We start from the raw sequence: 15,905 nt of genomic DNA, 5'->3' as shown, positions 1-15,905 counted from the left end.
CAAAAAATTTATTTTAAAGAGGCTTCTATTCCCATGTCGGAACCAAATGAGTATTTATACATACTTTTCACTATAATCTTTCGCGATAGAAAACTTAACTTTCGAAAACATAGAGGGTAAAAATTGCAAATAGAAAAACATTGAGATGCTAAACTATTAACTATCTAAACATAATGAACTAAAGTGACAAAATACATATTATTATTACTCTTTTCCTCCCTTGTCACTGAAAACATTAACCCTTTGAAGCTCAGCAATGGAGATTGTTGAGAAACTGCAAAACCCTAACAATGGAGGTGAAATTAAGCTCAACCCCGCATCAAATTCAAAGCCAAAAGTAGTAGTAATAATGGGAGCAACAGGTTCTGGAAAATCAAAACTTGCTATTGATTTGGCTTCTCACTTTCCTATTGAAATCATCAACGCTGATTCCATGCAGGTGTTGATTGTATCTTTGTGTATTCTCATAAAGTTGAAATCTTTTTGTATTTACTGCTAACCCTTTTTGTTTCTTGGTTAGGTTTATCAAGGATTGGATGTTCTTACCAATAAAGTTACTCCCCAAGAGCAAAAAGGTACTTTGTTTCCCTGTTTTTGCAGTGTAATTGTTCATGTATGTTAAAGATCAAACGCTAACCATTATGCCAATAGTCATATTAGATATAGCAAAGGGGAAACTAACTGCACCACAAACCACACAAGCGCTATGTTTGATCATGACTCCAATCCGAGCCACCGAGAGCCCTTGTGGGCCTTGTCATAGGCAGGATGTTGTCCTTACCCAACAATTTGTATAATTTTAGATGCTTGTGTTTCCAGAGTAGAAGTTTACGTTTTGTTTGAATGGTTGTTATCAGGGACAGAGCTTAAGTGTCAGCTACTGGTTCGGCTGAATCCAGTAACTATGGTTCAAAATTTTGTTTTTGTTTAAAAAATTCATTGAATATGTACAAATTAGTATCTAATTTAGAACTTATTAACTTAAAAATATTACAATCAAGAACACATAAGGTTCGAATTCCGATTCCACCTCTTGTTAATTGTTACATATTGTATTGTATCTTATTGTTGTTTTAATCGAATGTTGGTTATAATTGTTTGCTTAATAACTTTTATTGTATTTGTATTGTCAAATTCGTTTTTATGTAACGATGAATAATGCCAGGAACAACCCATGGGTGGTGTCGTGTCGTTAGCTTATTTCTTTTCATCATACTTTTATCGTCTAAAATCTTATTTTACCCTTTACCCTATCTTTGTTATAATAACTCTACTTTTTCTTTGTAATAGTATAAGCTTATTCTTCAGATTGCTGGTGCATGGCATCATAAGATGAAGTGAAACAAGACATCTAATAAAATGTTATATTCATCAAAATAATATAGTAGTAACAATACAATACATATAAAACAATATATAACAACCATCCAAATTAAGAAAGTGGAGAGACTCTTGATACATAGGTTTAATAGAATACTAATAGTATTAACGAGTTTTCAAGTGTATATTTTGAATGGACCAAACAAAAAGTTGCTGTATAAAATGCAACAGAGTGTTTTATTTCTGCATAACTTTGTGAGTATCTGATTTTTGTTTTTCTTTCTTTTGGGTTGGTGTGTCTCTGACAGGAGTGCCTCATCATCTTCTTGGTACTATCAGCCCCTGTGTTGAATTTACTGCTAAGGATTTTCGTGACTCAACTATCTCTGTGAGACCTCTTTCTTGATGATCTCAATTCTTGTATTTATGTACGAAGCTAATAGTATGTTCAGGGTCATTGGATGCTGAAATAGTGATATTATAGTTACCATCAAAGCTGCGTCTTCAATTATGGCTCTAATGCTGATTCCTTTGCTTTTCCAATGAGTAATTATGTCCATGGGCGTTGTCTTTTGCCTTGTTGCTTGAAATTTCTCCTTCTACTGAGGTTTGTTAACTTCTTGAAGCCTGAAGGCAAGGCATATGCTCTAAAGTTGTTGGTCTTTGATAGGAGGGGATCGGCTGTATCCATTGTTTTCACCAAATTTCAAGGTGAAAGGATAGACAAGAAAACCCTCTCTACCTGCACATAGATGTAGGTATTTCCTTCTTACATACCACCCCACTCCCATACACCAATTTTAGTGACTAGGAAAGATATTCCTCGTTGTTTAATTAGTTAAACAAATGGACATAATACTCATGTCATTAATTTACTTTGTACGGGAACGAATATGCTGAAAAAGTTCACGACTAATTATCTACAATTAAGTTTAAAAAAGTGACTGTATCCAAAAAAAGTTACAGAAAGTTGTTCTCAGAATGATCAGGAATTTTTAAGTGGGCCAGCTTAAAGGTCAGGCCTTTGTCTCACTAACCTGATAACTAGTATAGCCTCCTTTTTCCTTAACGGCAGTGTTCCCTTCCTTTTCAATACTTAAGCGAGTATTATTACCACATTCTCTACCAAAGAATCTGGACATCTGGGTAATCTAAGATTCTTCTATGAAGAACGTGGTTCTTTGTTTGAACAAATAATAGCTGATCATCCAAGCAATTGTTAGTGGTGTTAGTGAAACAAACTAACCTTGGTGGTTTTTGTCACGAGGCTACATAACCAGCCTATTTTCCCTATAGTAAGTTTGATTTCTGCCTTTCATCTATCTCTGTAGGAGAATATTGTGCGGAGGAAAATGTCCTGAAATGTATATATCCATCAATGGTCATACCTCTCTACTTTTTTAGCTAATGTGATTACTCTTATTATTTGTATTTTCAGCTAATAAATGAGATATGGTTGCGCAACAGGCTGCCAGTAATAGTTGGAGGAACAAATTATTATATTCAGGTACATTTTTACGCATTCTCCACTCTCCAGTTTCTTGCTTGTGTGTGCATGAATCCATCATGATAGGAACTTTCAAAGACACTAGGACCGAAATGATATTTGATGCAGAAGTTGTCTACCTCAATAGTTTGCATTATTCAGAAACTTACTTTTCTCCTGAATGATTCACAAGGTTAGTTGAAGGGTTAGATTGCCAGGTGCTGCCCCTTAGTTTCCAGTGTTCTTTAAAATGATAAGCGCAAAATGGGCGACAAGGTCCATGAGGCTTGAAGTGAAAAGTGAGCCGTGTGGACCACACTCCTTTAAATTTGAGATTTAAATAATTGTCAGTTTTTCTTTAATAACATGACCAATTTCAGTATCTAATACACATAACATGACCAATTTCAGTATCTAATATGCAATAATGTTGTTATAAATCTAACTCAAAGTTGAGATTTAAATAATCAACAACTTTTCGTTTCGATCACTTTGCACACCATGGTTTGAAGTGCAACTAGCTGTACCTATGACGCGATAGCCCTCACTTTGTGTTGCTTCATCGCTTTAAGTGACAAAGCATTAGTTTTAAATAACACTGTTAACTGCTAGTATCATATTTCTCCTCGAGTATGAGCTGTCCTAAAAATCTGCAATAGACTCCGCGCCTTCACTCTTTGGTGTTAGTTATAGTTATCTGAATTTGATTATTTTTGCATTCAGGCTCTTGTGAGTCCATTCCTTCTTGATGATTCTGTTGAAGATGCAGAGGCTAATTGCTTAAGTGACTTTCAAGGTAAACAATAAGTTGTTTTCTGTTTTTCGTCTTAATTTATTTACTCAGGATCAAGATATATAGCTGCTCTATCTTTCTTTCTCTGCAGAAGATGAGCAACCTGATCTTGAAGTTGAACTTATTAGCGAGGATTATGATTGTGCTTACAACCGTCTTAAAGATATTGATCCAGTTGCAGCCAACAGAATTCATCCAAATAATGGCAGAAAGGTGTGGTGATGTTTGGCTTCATATGTCTCAATTTATTTGCATGATTCAATCAGCTGAAGCTGTTTGTCCGGATATGTTGATTTAACTTTCTAACAGGAATCGTGTTTGATTTTGCACGTTGCAAGTTAGGGTCTCACATGTTAATGTGTGTAGTCTGGCATTGTTTAATTTTTTCATAGAGCTGAGCTAATTTGTACTGAAGACTTCTGTCTCCTGGAATGTACATTGAGCATTTCTGGTCTCTGAACCTATATCTTCAGATTTCAATGTTGTTATAGCAATGCCTCATTTGTCTGAACAGATGGTTACTTGTAGCAGAATGTTAACACTAATTGCTTTTGTCCTACATATTATGCCGTTTCTGAGGTGGAACGTGAAAGTAATAATGCTTCATATAGACTCATGATTCCTATATATTGTATAGAAGTTCTGATGCATCTGTTGCCTTAAACTGCAGATCAACCAATACCTGAATCTGTATGCACGATTTGGTGTTATTCCAAGCAAACTTCTTCAAGAGAAGACTGTAGCGGTGCATGCTTCTGTTCACTCATTGTTTTTACTAATTTAATTTTCCATTAAGTGTATTGATTTCTAATGATAGTAAGATTTGGATTTTGCTAAATGTTTTTGATTGTTTTTTAGATACTATACATAATGGGACAACATTATTTCTTTAGGACTCTCTTCAGAAGATATTTGCATTAAAAAAATAGTCCTGCATTCATGCTAGGTCCGGGGAAGGGATGCACCCCTTGGTATGACTTATACAACATACCTAATGCAAGCATTAGTGGTTGCTTCCACAGCTCTAATCCGTTACCTATAGGTCACACAGAGACTCTTTACTGTTGTTCCAAGACTTCCCTTCTTCAGACGATATTTGCATTGAAGTCTTATTGTAGAGATATGGAATTAGATGAAGGGAATGTCTATATATGGATCAGTTCATCATATTAGATTCCTTGACTATCAACCTTCTTTCAAGTGGTTGATAGAGCTTTAGCTTCACTTACTCTAAAGCTCAAAATTGTCATTTTACAGTGCTCTTGCTTTTATCTTTTTCCTTTCTTCCATCTGTGTAATTTGGAACTACTGTAAGTCTCGCTATTCCATGTTTCATATTGGAAATATGAGCTCTCAGTATACTACCATAGCCTGTTGGATTGATGAAATTACCATAGCATACCTCTTCATGTTATTTTGTTGCTTGTGGCAGGGCAGAACTGGGGTCAAGTTGATAATTCAAGATATGATTATTGCTTCTTATGCGTGAATGCATCTCTGACCACTTTGGATCCCTTTGTCGATAGAAGAGTTGATCACATGGTTGATGCTGGTCTATTGAAGGAAGTTCTTGACATCTACATTATGAATGCAGACTATACAAAAGGCTTGAGGCAGGCCATAGGTGTTAGGGAATTCGAGTCATTTCTTAGGTGTTACATACTGGAACATCAAAAACCTTGTAGTGGATCTCACGATCAGACACTAAATGATCAGATATTGAAGCAAAATATACAGCATTTTGTGGGTTCCCCTGATGATAATGAATGGAAAGTTCTTCTAACTGAAGCAATTCAACAAGTCAAATTGAACACACGGAGACTAGTTCGACGTCAAGTAAGTACTACTCCCTTTTATGGTAGGTAGTTATATCAGTGTTATCAAAAGCGAAAAGCGCAAAGAACCTCAGAGGTTCGTTGGGGCTCTATGCATAAAAGGCAAATAAAACATGGGCTTTATTGAGAAAAGGCACAAATGGAGAAAACATACAAATATCTATGTTTAGTTTAAAACTAATAACTGTAAGCATGAAAATGATTGTTTTTACGATAAAGTGAAATATCAATGGTTTAGCATCCTTCTTCAGGAAATGCTCATTCACAAGGAAAAATATGTCTTCAGGGCTTAAGCGCGCCTTTGATAACACTGAGTTGTATGTTTAAACAAGGCATATAACCAAGGAGAAATGTTCATCTGGAGAATTTTCAGTTTTTCAATTCAGCCTGGATGGGGTTTTCAAGTGCTTGGTTCTGGAAAAACCAGATATAGTTGCACTGAATATAGAATTTTGTGAAGTTTTCTGGTTAAAGGTGCAGGTTGATATGTTCAGAACAGAAATTTCTTGAAACCATTTGCTGTCATTTAAATAGACATATTTTATAAAACATTATTTGGATAATATAAAGCCTTCCAGAGTTCCTAAAAAGATAGAGCAGGTAACTCCTAATACCCTATTGCTCTTCCGTCTTCACTTTCATTAGTGAGCGAAACCTTCTTACTCTATGCAACATCATTTAATACAAGAACAAGGAAGTACTTGCTAAATTTCTTTCTTAAGGCATACGCTAGCTGTTACTGGATACTGAGATTCTTTGAGTTGCATTTTTAAAAAAATGTTTATGGTTGTCTGGTTGTTGTCAGAGGAGAAGACTCAATCGTTTGCAGATGCTATATGGATGGAACATACATTATGTTGATGCCACGAAGTCCATAATAAGTAAGTGACGGGCTTTATACTTGAACGAAATTACTAAGTCCTTATCCATAGCAGGTATGCTGTTTCTGGTTTGGTTGTTGTTCGTATCTCTGAATTGATTTGCATTTTTTGAGAAGGTGGCTCTGATGATATATGGACAGTACAAGTGGTGAAACCTTCTGTAGGAATAATCAAATCCTTTCTCACCGGGGAATCCAGTACAGAAATTGGCAGCAATGCTTCTGAAGAAACAAAGATGATTCAAAAGGATCTCTGGACTCAGCATGTTTGCGAGGTTAGTAGTCAGCTGCTACATTCCTCCGTCCCCCCTTTTCCGACTCCCCTCGAGTAGTAGGAAAGGAAAAAAGAGTTGAAAGTATGAACGAAGATAAACTGCCAACCATGCAATATGTTTACAGTTTTACCAAATCACATGTTTATCATTCGTTTGATCATAGGCATGCGGGAATAAGGTCCTTAGAGGCATGCACGAGTGGGAACAGCATCGACAGGGTCGTGGCCATAGAAAACGAATTTCTCGGCTTAAGAAGTCTGGAAGTTTGTGTTTGTGAAGCAAAACATATGCACACCACCTTGCTTATAGCACAGTTCTTTGCATTTCACCTGTGAGTTTTATATTATATGCATTCTCACTTTTCATGATTTTGGGGCAATGTTCACCTAGTCAAATCCATTTCAATACCTCAGACAGTACTCGTGGGATCGGAAACAACCTCCCTACCATACTATAGATCTTGCGTACATGCTACCCTCTCCCGACTTCACTTATAGGATTACATTGAATTTGTTGTTTTATTGGAATCCCATATTATTATATTATCCACACTCGAAATATCCAGTCGTGTGTGAGTATTGGTATATTGAAGTCTTACATCGATAGTAAGGAAGAGAAAAATTAATTTTCTTTTTATATGATCTCGGACAATTCTTACCTCTTAAATTTCTCAGTCAATATCCTATTCCTTTTTCATATGGCTCAGAATTGGCAGGCCTTTAGTGGGCCAATGGGCTGCCAAGAGTTCTAGTGGGCTTAATTCAGAGCTGCACGAATGGGCATATGGGCCACTTTGACTCCACTTTTGTTGTCTTTTGATTATTTTTAATATTTAAAAATTGTTACTATTTCTCCCTCTGTTCTCGATTTACGTGACATTCGTTCACTTGACACAGAGTTCAAGAAAAAAAAAATTATGTTGACTAAAATAGTCTTTGATCATTTGTGTCATTGTGTGACTATAAATCATTTCGTTAAGGATAAAGGTAGACTCGAAATAACGAGTTTCGGGACCTAGCAAAGTGTCATGGAGTTTCATTTGTAAGACATGCTATAATAAGTAGGAACAATTTCAACAGGAAACTTTACCTAATTAGCGCGCTTCTCACCTCAATGCTATACTTATGCAACGAATACGAAAAGTACATCAAATTTGTATAGTTAATAGCATTTTAAAGAAATTCAACAAATATATCAATGATTTGAAAGAAAAAACTCAAGGTCACATTCCTTAAATTAAGTGATGTTATGTCAATTATTTTTTTCATAACAAAATTCAATAATGAATTAGAGACCACATAATATTTTGGACATGTATAAAAGTCCATATAAAATAAACATGGCTTGCCCTACTTAAGATATTAAAGCAAAAAACATGAGGACTAAATAAAAAGAGTATATCTTTCAACCCCCCTCCCCCCCCCCAAAAAAAAAATAATATTTCTTTTAATGCATATATGATATGACAATTGGAATTAAAAAGAATATATTTTAAAATTTTAAATTATATTTTGACATATATTCACTTGAAAATAGTGGTAAGGATCTGCATATGTAATAATATATCCTCTACATGTTTTAGGTCATAAGTTTCAATTTTATTTATTTTCAACTCCATGTACAATGAAGTATTGTCACATAAATTAGGACGGAAGACAACAGAGTTTATCATACGTATTTTGTAAAATAACTAAAATCTATCAAAATACATAAATTTTAAATTTTGAATACGATCGTAACTGAGTCACTTCTCACTATGATGATGTTGCATTTTGTAAACAAATTCCAAGAAGAATATGGTTCAGAGTGACCCTACTTCTTTTTTCAAAAAAGCAAAAGGATGCACCTTTTTCCATATATTGTTTTGCAGGTATTGTCTTTTAAAGGAGAGACTTGACTTCATGGTACAAAAATTGTGTGTATAGTGATGACAGACTGTTGAAATTGATAGAAAAAAAAATTATGTGTGATATATTATTATATATATGTATATAAATAAGTGTTTTTTGGTGAACCATTTTGCTTCATTGGTTTAGTAATAAATTTAGTTAATTACTAGACATGGCTAATGAATTCAAGCATTTGGTTTTGGTTAAGTTCAAAGAAGATGTTGTGGTGGAAGATATTCTAAAAGAGTTGGAAAAACTTGTCCAAGAAATGGATATTGTCAAGTCATTTGTTTGGTAAGTAGTCATTTTAATATTCTGTCGATCTTTGTTGTTCGGATTCTTCAAAAATATGTTGATAGATGCATATATCGGATTCCCTAAAAATAGTGTTTTCTTGAAAGATTCGATATGAGTGTGACAACATTGTAAAGAGTCCGAGCAACAACAAAATTACTCTATTCCTTCTAATTTATGTGTTAGTATTCCACTCGCACAGAGTTTAAGAAAGGAACTTGTGATTTAAAACGAGCCATAATTGTTTGTTATTTAAATCATGACAATTTTTTTGGGACATAAAAAAGAAAAGGAAAGTATGTTATATAAAATTGTGACGAAAGGAGTTTTAGAAGTTTAGTTGTTATAAATTCTATGTTGCTCAGACTTTTCAAAAGTTGTTGTAGTACTCGTATTGGATAATTTGAAAATGTGTTACATCTGATACACATCCAACGACATTATTAAAGACCGAGCAACATAGATTATGATATAATGAATTAACTAGCTACATTTTTTTTAGAGTTAATAATATAAAACCACACTTCATTTATCGGTTTTTCGTGAGTTTTACACCTTAACTATCAAGAATTCCCCTTTTCTATCTGAATATTAAAACACACCTCGGAGCTGACTATACCAACTATCATTTGTTCCATTTTCTTATCTAGACTATAATCATCTACTCAACTCGCGCGATGTGTTACAATATATAAATAGTGATAGCTCAAACAGTTGAGATGTGAAACTCGAAACAAAAATAAATAATAGTTCAGATATGTTTTTGATCGTTACATTGATTTTTTGTTTGGCAGGGGAAAAGATGTTGAAAATCATGAGATGCTTAGACAAGGTTTTACTCATGCTATTATAATGACATTTAATAGCAAAGAAGACTATCAAACTTTTGCTAATCACCCAAATCATGTTGGATTTTCAGCCACTTTTGCCACTGTGATTGACAAGGCTGTGTTGCTTGATTTCACTGCTATTTCAGGCAAAACTACTTAATAGCATCAATTGTCATTAAAAAAAAAAAAGAGTATTATGTGTGTTTCAATGTTTTACTATGGTTTTTTTGATTGTTCAAGTGTGTGTTAATTAAGTGAACATTTCTTTTTATCTTTGCTTCCAAAATTGTGGATGGTTTAAGACATGTGTAATGTATCACTATGAAATAAAAACTTTCTTTTTTTTTGGAATGTATCGGTCGATTCAGTTCGGTTTGGGTTATCGATTTTTTATTTTTAAATATGTTAATTCAATAACAAACCAATAAGATATTTTTTTTATCGGTTTTTAGTTTTTTGGTTTATCGAGTTTTGATCATATTGGTTTAGTTTTCGATTTACTCAATAAGATAATGTCCGTAAAATATTATATGTCTTCTTACTTCTCTAAATGTTTTGATATAGTGAAACAAGAGAAAATGCATCAATAAGAAAAAATATAGTATGAAGGCTATAATTACATGTTACCACCAAAACATAGTATGAATTTTTTATGTTAATCAGATTATGGACCTTTACAAACTTGCAAACGCTACAACCTACAATTACAAACTAAAACTAAAATAAAATAGTCTAACAAGGCTAAAACTAAAACTAAAATCAAATAGCTACAATTGTGAACCCCTTACTTTAATTTTTAGGTTTTGAGTAAACAGTAAAAACTAGTAAAGCGGCGTAGTGTGAAGCTCCATAACTTAGGCAAATTCGATGGGATTTTCTTGCTAAAGCACCTCGTGTCTAATTGGAATGGTGATGTAAGACCTCTAGTGCAAAACCACCGCATCTACGAGATCAGTGTCAAATCAGGGAAGATGGTTCTATTCCGTTTTCGCGACTCATTGAATATGTTAGTACACTTAATTCATTTTCAAGTCGGTTCTAAAGGGGAGGGAAGCTCTTTTGGAGACATGATGGGAGTTGTCGGTGTATTGGGCGCTGCTTTGCTATGCGTCATCAATGTGCTATCGTAGAAAAGACTTTATTTGAAGACGGTGTGGTGCTAAGACATTTCGTGCTTTTAACTCAACTCAAGCCGAAGAAACTTATTCAATGGTCACTGTTGTTGGTAGAATACTAATAATTTGATATAGTTATAGTGTCTACTTATATATTAATATCACAAACGCTATTCAAACAAAAAATATAATTTAAAATAGATGAACAATCAATGTATTCAAATAATTCCTTTATTATATGTGAAATGATTAAACATTTGATGACTTCATACATATATAGCACACCCTTAATTAATTGAAAAAGTCATATAAATATATCTAAATTATCTTTTTGAACTGCTTCCAATTCATTACTTTCCATGTGGTGTTATATCCTAGCACCCCATATCTTTTTTTAATATGCTATTTTTAATTAAAAGTATTTTTCACAAAAAAAAAAAAACTTTTGAACATTAATAAGAATTAATATTTATTTGATAAATTTAAAACAAATTGATAATATTAAACTTTTTTTTAGCTCGACAAAACAAGTCCTGCTAATACTCGAAAGTACTTATTTCTTTCTTAAAAACTTGACCAAAAATCATTAGAACTTGTTAAATTACACGTGTATATATAAGCAAGTAACTTTTTATTTTCGTTATTTCTTTTTTTTTTTTTAAAAAAAAGATCGAGAAATTTTAATGAGACATGGTTCGAACTTGATATATTTTTATAATAACACAATCGTATATTCAGTGTGATTCTGTAAATGAGGTATGGAGAGAATAGTGCATACGCGACCTTGACAATAAATCCTTCACCACCTAATTATGTGTGTATTTGTGTGTATATATAGGTGACTTTTGGTGAACCATTTTGCATATATTCTTTTTTAGTATTAGAAATGACTAATGAATTCAAAAATATGCTATTGGTGAAGTTTAAGCAAGATGTTGTAGAGGAAGATATTCTAAAAAAGATTGAACAACTAGTTAATGAACTTGATCTTATCAAGTCTTTTGTTTGGTAAGTCCTTAAATACTAAGTATCTTAATTTTAGTCAATCTCGACTTGTTTGGAACTGAATCGCAGTTGATATTTAATCACATGTTGTCAAGTCAAGTTAACATTTTTCTTAATAAGTTCATTTTAGCCGATCCTAACTTGTTTAGAACAGAAGTATAGTTGTTATCGTTCGTCTTGATGTATAGTCACACAACTTTTTTGTTGTTAATAATTAGTAAAAGAATTTGCTAATGATCAAATTGATGTTGTCAAAGTCCTTAAATACTAAGTAACATTTTTCTTATAAGTTCGTTTTAGTTGATCTCGACTTGTTTGGAACTGAAACGTAGTTATTACTGTTTGTCTTGATGTATACTCACATATTTTGACAGGGAAAAAGATACTGAAAGCCCTGAAATGGTTAGACTGGTTATACTCATGCTATTATAATGACATTCAACACCAAAGAAGACTATGAAGCTTGTGTTAGTCAACCGAAAGAAGTCAAATTCGCGGCTTTTTTTGTCACTGTAGCTGAAAAGTTTGTGGTACTGAATTTCCCCGTTGTTTCTGTCAAAGCTTCTTCACGAAGAGTCTGAGCAACATAACTGTGCCGCATTTGATGTTCTTTAAGGCTATTTGAAGTTTTATGTGTTTTGAATGTGAACATTGTATACATTTAGTTGTATCAATCTCTATGTATGAAGTATATCTTGTAATAATATTTGATGAATTTGTGTCCTTTTTCTAATGTCTTGTTGCTTATGTTGATTAGCAAAAAGATTACTTAAACTAGAAAACAAATCTAACTTTTGACTTTTCATTACCTATGTCTCTGCTATATTTGTTGGTTCATGTGATTTTAGATCTAATTTATTCTGACAAGACACAAGTATCTTTATTTGATTCTGTAATTCGAAATTCGTGATTAGTAGACTACACGAACACAACTTTACTGTTGCTCCAGTACCCTAACGGGATGTAATGTACACAATCTTTCCTTGATTTCACGTCTTGAAAATCGTGAACTATAGGTCACATAGAGATAACTTTACTGTTGCTTCACAACCCCAATGGAATGTAATGTAATGATCTACCTTAATTCCACGTCTTGAAAATCGTGAACTATAGGTCATGCAGAGATAACTTTAGCGTTCCTAAAGCATATTCTATTACATTTTTTTCTTAAAAAAAGGTGATTATATTTTATCCTAAAGTTTTATGATGCTGAAAGAATATAATAAGTAACAAAAGATAGAATATTTTAACCTGCAAATTGAAAAAGTTGATTCTTTGATTCCTATTTTTTACAACCTTTCATCTATTATTACTTTTTTTTGTATATTCTCATTGCATCACATAACTCCATTCTTGAAGTGTAAAAAAGATCAAATCTTGAATCAAGTAAGCAAAACAACATGGAAATCTTGATCAAGAAAGTTCATTTTCTAGTCTTTTTCATCATTTTTATGAATTTTTCCTTTTCACAATCAACACAAGTGTATTGTGGAAACATAAAGATTGAAGATCCATTTGTTACTCAAAACTCAAAAAATTCATCTTTCTTGAAGAACCTTGTCCTTTGTAGATCAAACACTTTATACTTCAAAACTTCTCTTAATGGCCTTTTCCAAATCTCTTCAATTGATTACACAAACAAACTTTTAACTATTTCTCATCCTTCTTTTTCTTGTTTGATGATTAATGATGTTCAAGAAATGAAATGTTCACATTATAGAAGAGTTTATAAAAATGTGAAAATTGAGTTAGGGACAAGGATATTTTGGGATATTGATCATGTACCAAATCCTTGTGATGAGTGTAGAAAACCTCATGGTAATTGTGGAGTTGGATTGAGATGTCTTTGCCATATAACAGAATGTAGTAAGTTTACACATTTAGCCACTTGGCTACAAAAATATATTTATATACATGTTTTATACACTACATATACATATATTATACATCTGTGGGCTATTTTTTTTCTTTTTTTTTTGGGTGGGAGGTAGTTAAGTTAGTTTCACTTTTGTTTTAAACATCAAATCTTTGTGTTTTTTATGCAGAGGTGGAGGTTTCTGTTGGTGCAATTAAGAGATCTAGTGGTACTATGCTCTTCTCTTTGCTTTTCTTGATTGTACTTTTGAATCATCTTGAAGGGGTTTTAATGTAGTTAAATTCATCACTATCATGTGTAAAAACAAGATATATTTACTTTAACTTACTTTCTATGACAAAGAATGAGAATTTGGCATTTGTGAAATTATGTTGTTATCTTGTACCGAAAAAATATGTTGGTCGAACCCTCTAAAAATATCACTAGGTGCGTGTCAAATCCTTCAAAAATAGTTTTTTTGGAGGATTCAACACAGTGTGGATTCATTTTGTAGAATCAGTGAAACATAGCTAAATAGTGTGATGGAAATCTGTCTTGCTCGGACTCTTTAATAATATCAATAAATATGTGTTAGATACTTCTTGTTTCAATATATGTCAAAAAGTGAAAATTACTAGTGGTGGGGTGCATTTTCCACTTAATTTGTATGAGCATGTGCTAAACTTTACTACTTGGAACACCTTATGGAACAAGTAGGGACATGATTTACAGCCCTTTTTAGTGAATGCATTGTTGAATTTAAGCTTTTCATCATGCTGTAAAGTTATGTCATTGTTTGCCTAAAGTTATATGAATCCACACTCTTTATTCTTCATAGAATTATGCGCCAAAAGTTCATGAGGGAGGTTTGTTCAAATACGATATAAAGAGATAACTTTACCTCCCACCCTCTGGTGTGGGACTCAACGGTGGGATTCAATACCCTAGGAGGCTAGGACACCAAAACTGGATATCCAGAGTGTGGACAATATAAGGTGAAACAAGAATTGGATGAGCCTGACTCTGATGCTATATTGAGTCTAACTCAATCTAAAAGCTTGATCATGAGACGAAAATTTATCCAAAACCATATAAGAAGACACTCCGACGAACCAATATGGTACTCAACAATGTACATGTGGTAGGGACCAAAATTTGAGGCAAACAAAATGCAATTTCATGTCTTGTGATCATAGAATAATTGTCTTGTTGAGAGGTTGAAAACTAGAGAATTTATAGATGATAATATGTTCTTTGTTAAAATTGACTCTTTCATTGGGTAAAGTGCAAAAAAATATACAAATATATATCTACCAATCAAATAACAATCATAATAAATTAATAACATAATAAAAACGCGATAACTAACCTACCATAACACGTTAAATTATGCGTAGAAAATAAAAGAAAGAGAATTTGGTGGGAATAATGACCTAACAAAGAGTTCATCTAAATCCCTTCTGATTTCTTCGTATATTTACTTCGCCTTAACTGAAAATTCCAATTGGATTGTTGGTGGTAATTCATGACCTAACAAAAAAAGTTACATTTTTTTGTTGTTTAATTACAAAATCAAACTTTAAAAAATAGTATTATATGGAATTATAGGGAGAAACTTTTATCTATTTTTGTCAATTAATCTATTTGGGCTTTTCTAAAGCCTCCCTATGAGTCAATTTGATGTAAATAACACTGACTGATTTACACAACAAAAAATTAAATTACTTTTGTAGCCTTTTATTTAGAAGTTAATCAATTTCTCAAAATTAGATCAAAATTAATATTCAACATATTGGTCTAAAAAGTGGCCAACTTCTAAAAATAAGACCACAAAATAAGAAAAGTTAACCAAAATAATTGTCCACTCAATTGATTAAATTAAAAATAGGTAACATGTGTATAATATTTGTATAATCAATGTATAATAAATCTATCCGACTATTCGTATAAAAATATCCTAAACTAAAATAGCGATCTATTATGAATAACACGTCTTAATTGACCTTATTTGAAATTATTCATAACCTAACTCGTTCAAGTAGTAAATTTAAATTCTAACTTTACCTCTGTTATCGATACCAAATCGCGTACTCTGGTTGGAGAGAAAAATAATTAATAACTTGATTTAGTATTCGACCAAATTATGTTATTATCATTTCTTGATTCATTAGTAAGCTAGTTTGTCACGACCCAAAACCGAGCGGCGACTGGAACCCACATTTACCCTCCTATGTGAGCGAACCAACCAATCTAAACCTTAACATTTCAATTTAATATCAACATAAAGCAATGCGGAAGACTTAAACTCATTAATAAAAGACAATTCAA

At 32.7% G+C, this 15,905-nt stretch overlaps 3 protein-coding genes and 1 pseudogene across 4 annotated transcripts; all 4 read left to right on the top strand.

Moving 5' to 3' along the window:
• Nucleotides 1-213: 213 nt before the first annotated feature.
• Nucleotides 214-7,255, top strand: LOC107003267 (tRNA dimethylallyltransferase 2). The gene is made up of 11 exons (XM_015201572.2): nt 214-439; nt 521-575; nt 1,629-1,708; nt 2,759-2,827; nt 3,530-3,602; nt 3,691-3,812; nt 4,270-4,344; nt 5,037-5,435; nt 6,240-6,315; nt 6,432-6,589; nt 6,753-7,255. Exons 1-11 carry the CDS (start codon nt 257-259, stop codon nt 6,864-6,866), a joined length of 1,404 nt encoding a protein of 467 aa, XP_015057058.1. The 5' UTR covers nt 214-256; the 3' UTR covers nt 6,867-7,255.
• A 1,232-nt stretch (nt 7,256-8,487) lies between these two features.
• LOC107003324 (stress-response A/B barrel domain-containing protein At5g22580-like) lies at nt 8,488-9,957 on the top strand. The gene is made up of 2 exons (XM_015201637.2): nt 8,488-8,772; nt 9,567-9,957. Exons 1-2 carry the CDS (start codon nt 8,651-8,653, stop codon nt 9,760-9,762), a joined length of 318 nt encoding a protein of 105 aa, XP_015057123.1. The 5' UTR covers nt 8,488-8,650; the 3' UTR covers nt 9,763-9,957.
• Nucleotides 9,958-11,594: 1,637 nt separating this feature from the next.
• On the top strand, nt 11,595-12,448 carry LOC107004284 (annotated as a pseudogene).
• A 568-nt stretch (nt 12,449-13,016) lies between these two features.
• Nucleotides 13,017-14,801, top strand: LOC107004243. Of its 2 annotated transcripts, XM_027912883.1 has the most exons (3): nt 13,017-13,588; nt 13,768-13,806; nt 14,416-14,801. In XM_027912883.1, exons 1-3 carry the CDS (start codon nt 13,123-13,125, stop codon nt 14,436-14,438), a joined length of 528 nt encoding a protein of 175 aa, XP_027768684.1. In that variant the 5' UTR covers nt 13,017-13,122; the 3' UTR covers nt 14,439-14,801. The 2 variants fall into 2 exon arrangements, with proteins under 2 accessions (XP_027768684.1, XP_015057961.1); XM_015202475.2 differs by lacking the exon at nt 14,416-14,801 and having other exon boundaries at nt 13,020-13,588; nt 13,768-13,964.
• The last annotated feature ends 1,104 nt before the right edge of the window (nt 14,802-15,905 follow it).

Source organism: Solanum pennellii, chromosome 11 (assembly GCF_001406875.1).
Source record: "Solanum pennellii chromosome 11, SPENNV200".
In the NCBI taxonomy this organism is placed as follows: Eukaryota; Viridiplantae; Streptophyta; class Magnoliopsida; order Solanales; family Solanaceae; genus Solanum; species Solanum pennellii.
This window is presented reverse-complemented; position numbering and strand designations above follow the sequence as displayed.

What these genes read in the sequence shown, in the direction of transcription:
- LOC107004243 (XM_015202475.2), top strand. Translation starts at nt 13,123, where the DNA reads ATGGAAATCTTGATCAAGAAAGTTCATTTTCTAGTCTTTTTCATCATT. An exon ending in TTGCCATATAACAGAATGTA is followed by an intron (nt 13,589 to 13,767) that starts GTAAGTTTACAC and finishes TTTTTTATGCAG; the next exon opens with AGGTGGAGGTTTCTGTTGGT.
- LOC107003267 (XM_015201572.2), top strand. Translation starts at nt 257, where the DNA reads ATGGAGATTGTTGAGAAACTGCAAAACCCTAACAATGGAGGTGAAATT. An exon ending in TCAACGCTGATTCCATGCAG is followed by an intron (nt 440 to 520) that starts GTGTTGATTGTA and finishes TTTCTTGGTTAG; the next exon opens with GTTTATCAAGGATTGGATGT. An exon ending in TTCGTGACTCAACTATCTCT is followed by an intron (nt 1,709 to 2,758) that starts GTGAGACCTCTT and finishes TTGTATTTTCAG; the next exon opens with CTAATAAATGAGATATGGTT.
- LOC107003324 (XM_015201637.2), top strand. Translation starts at nt 8,651, where the DNA reads ATGGCTAATGAATTCAAGCATTTGGTTTTGGTTAAGTTCAAAGAAGAT. An exon ending in ATTGTCAAGTCATTTGTTTG is followed by an intron (nt 8,773 to 9,566) that starts GTAAGTAGTCAT and finishes TTTGTTTGGCAG; the next exon opens with GGGAAAAGATGTTGAAAATC.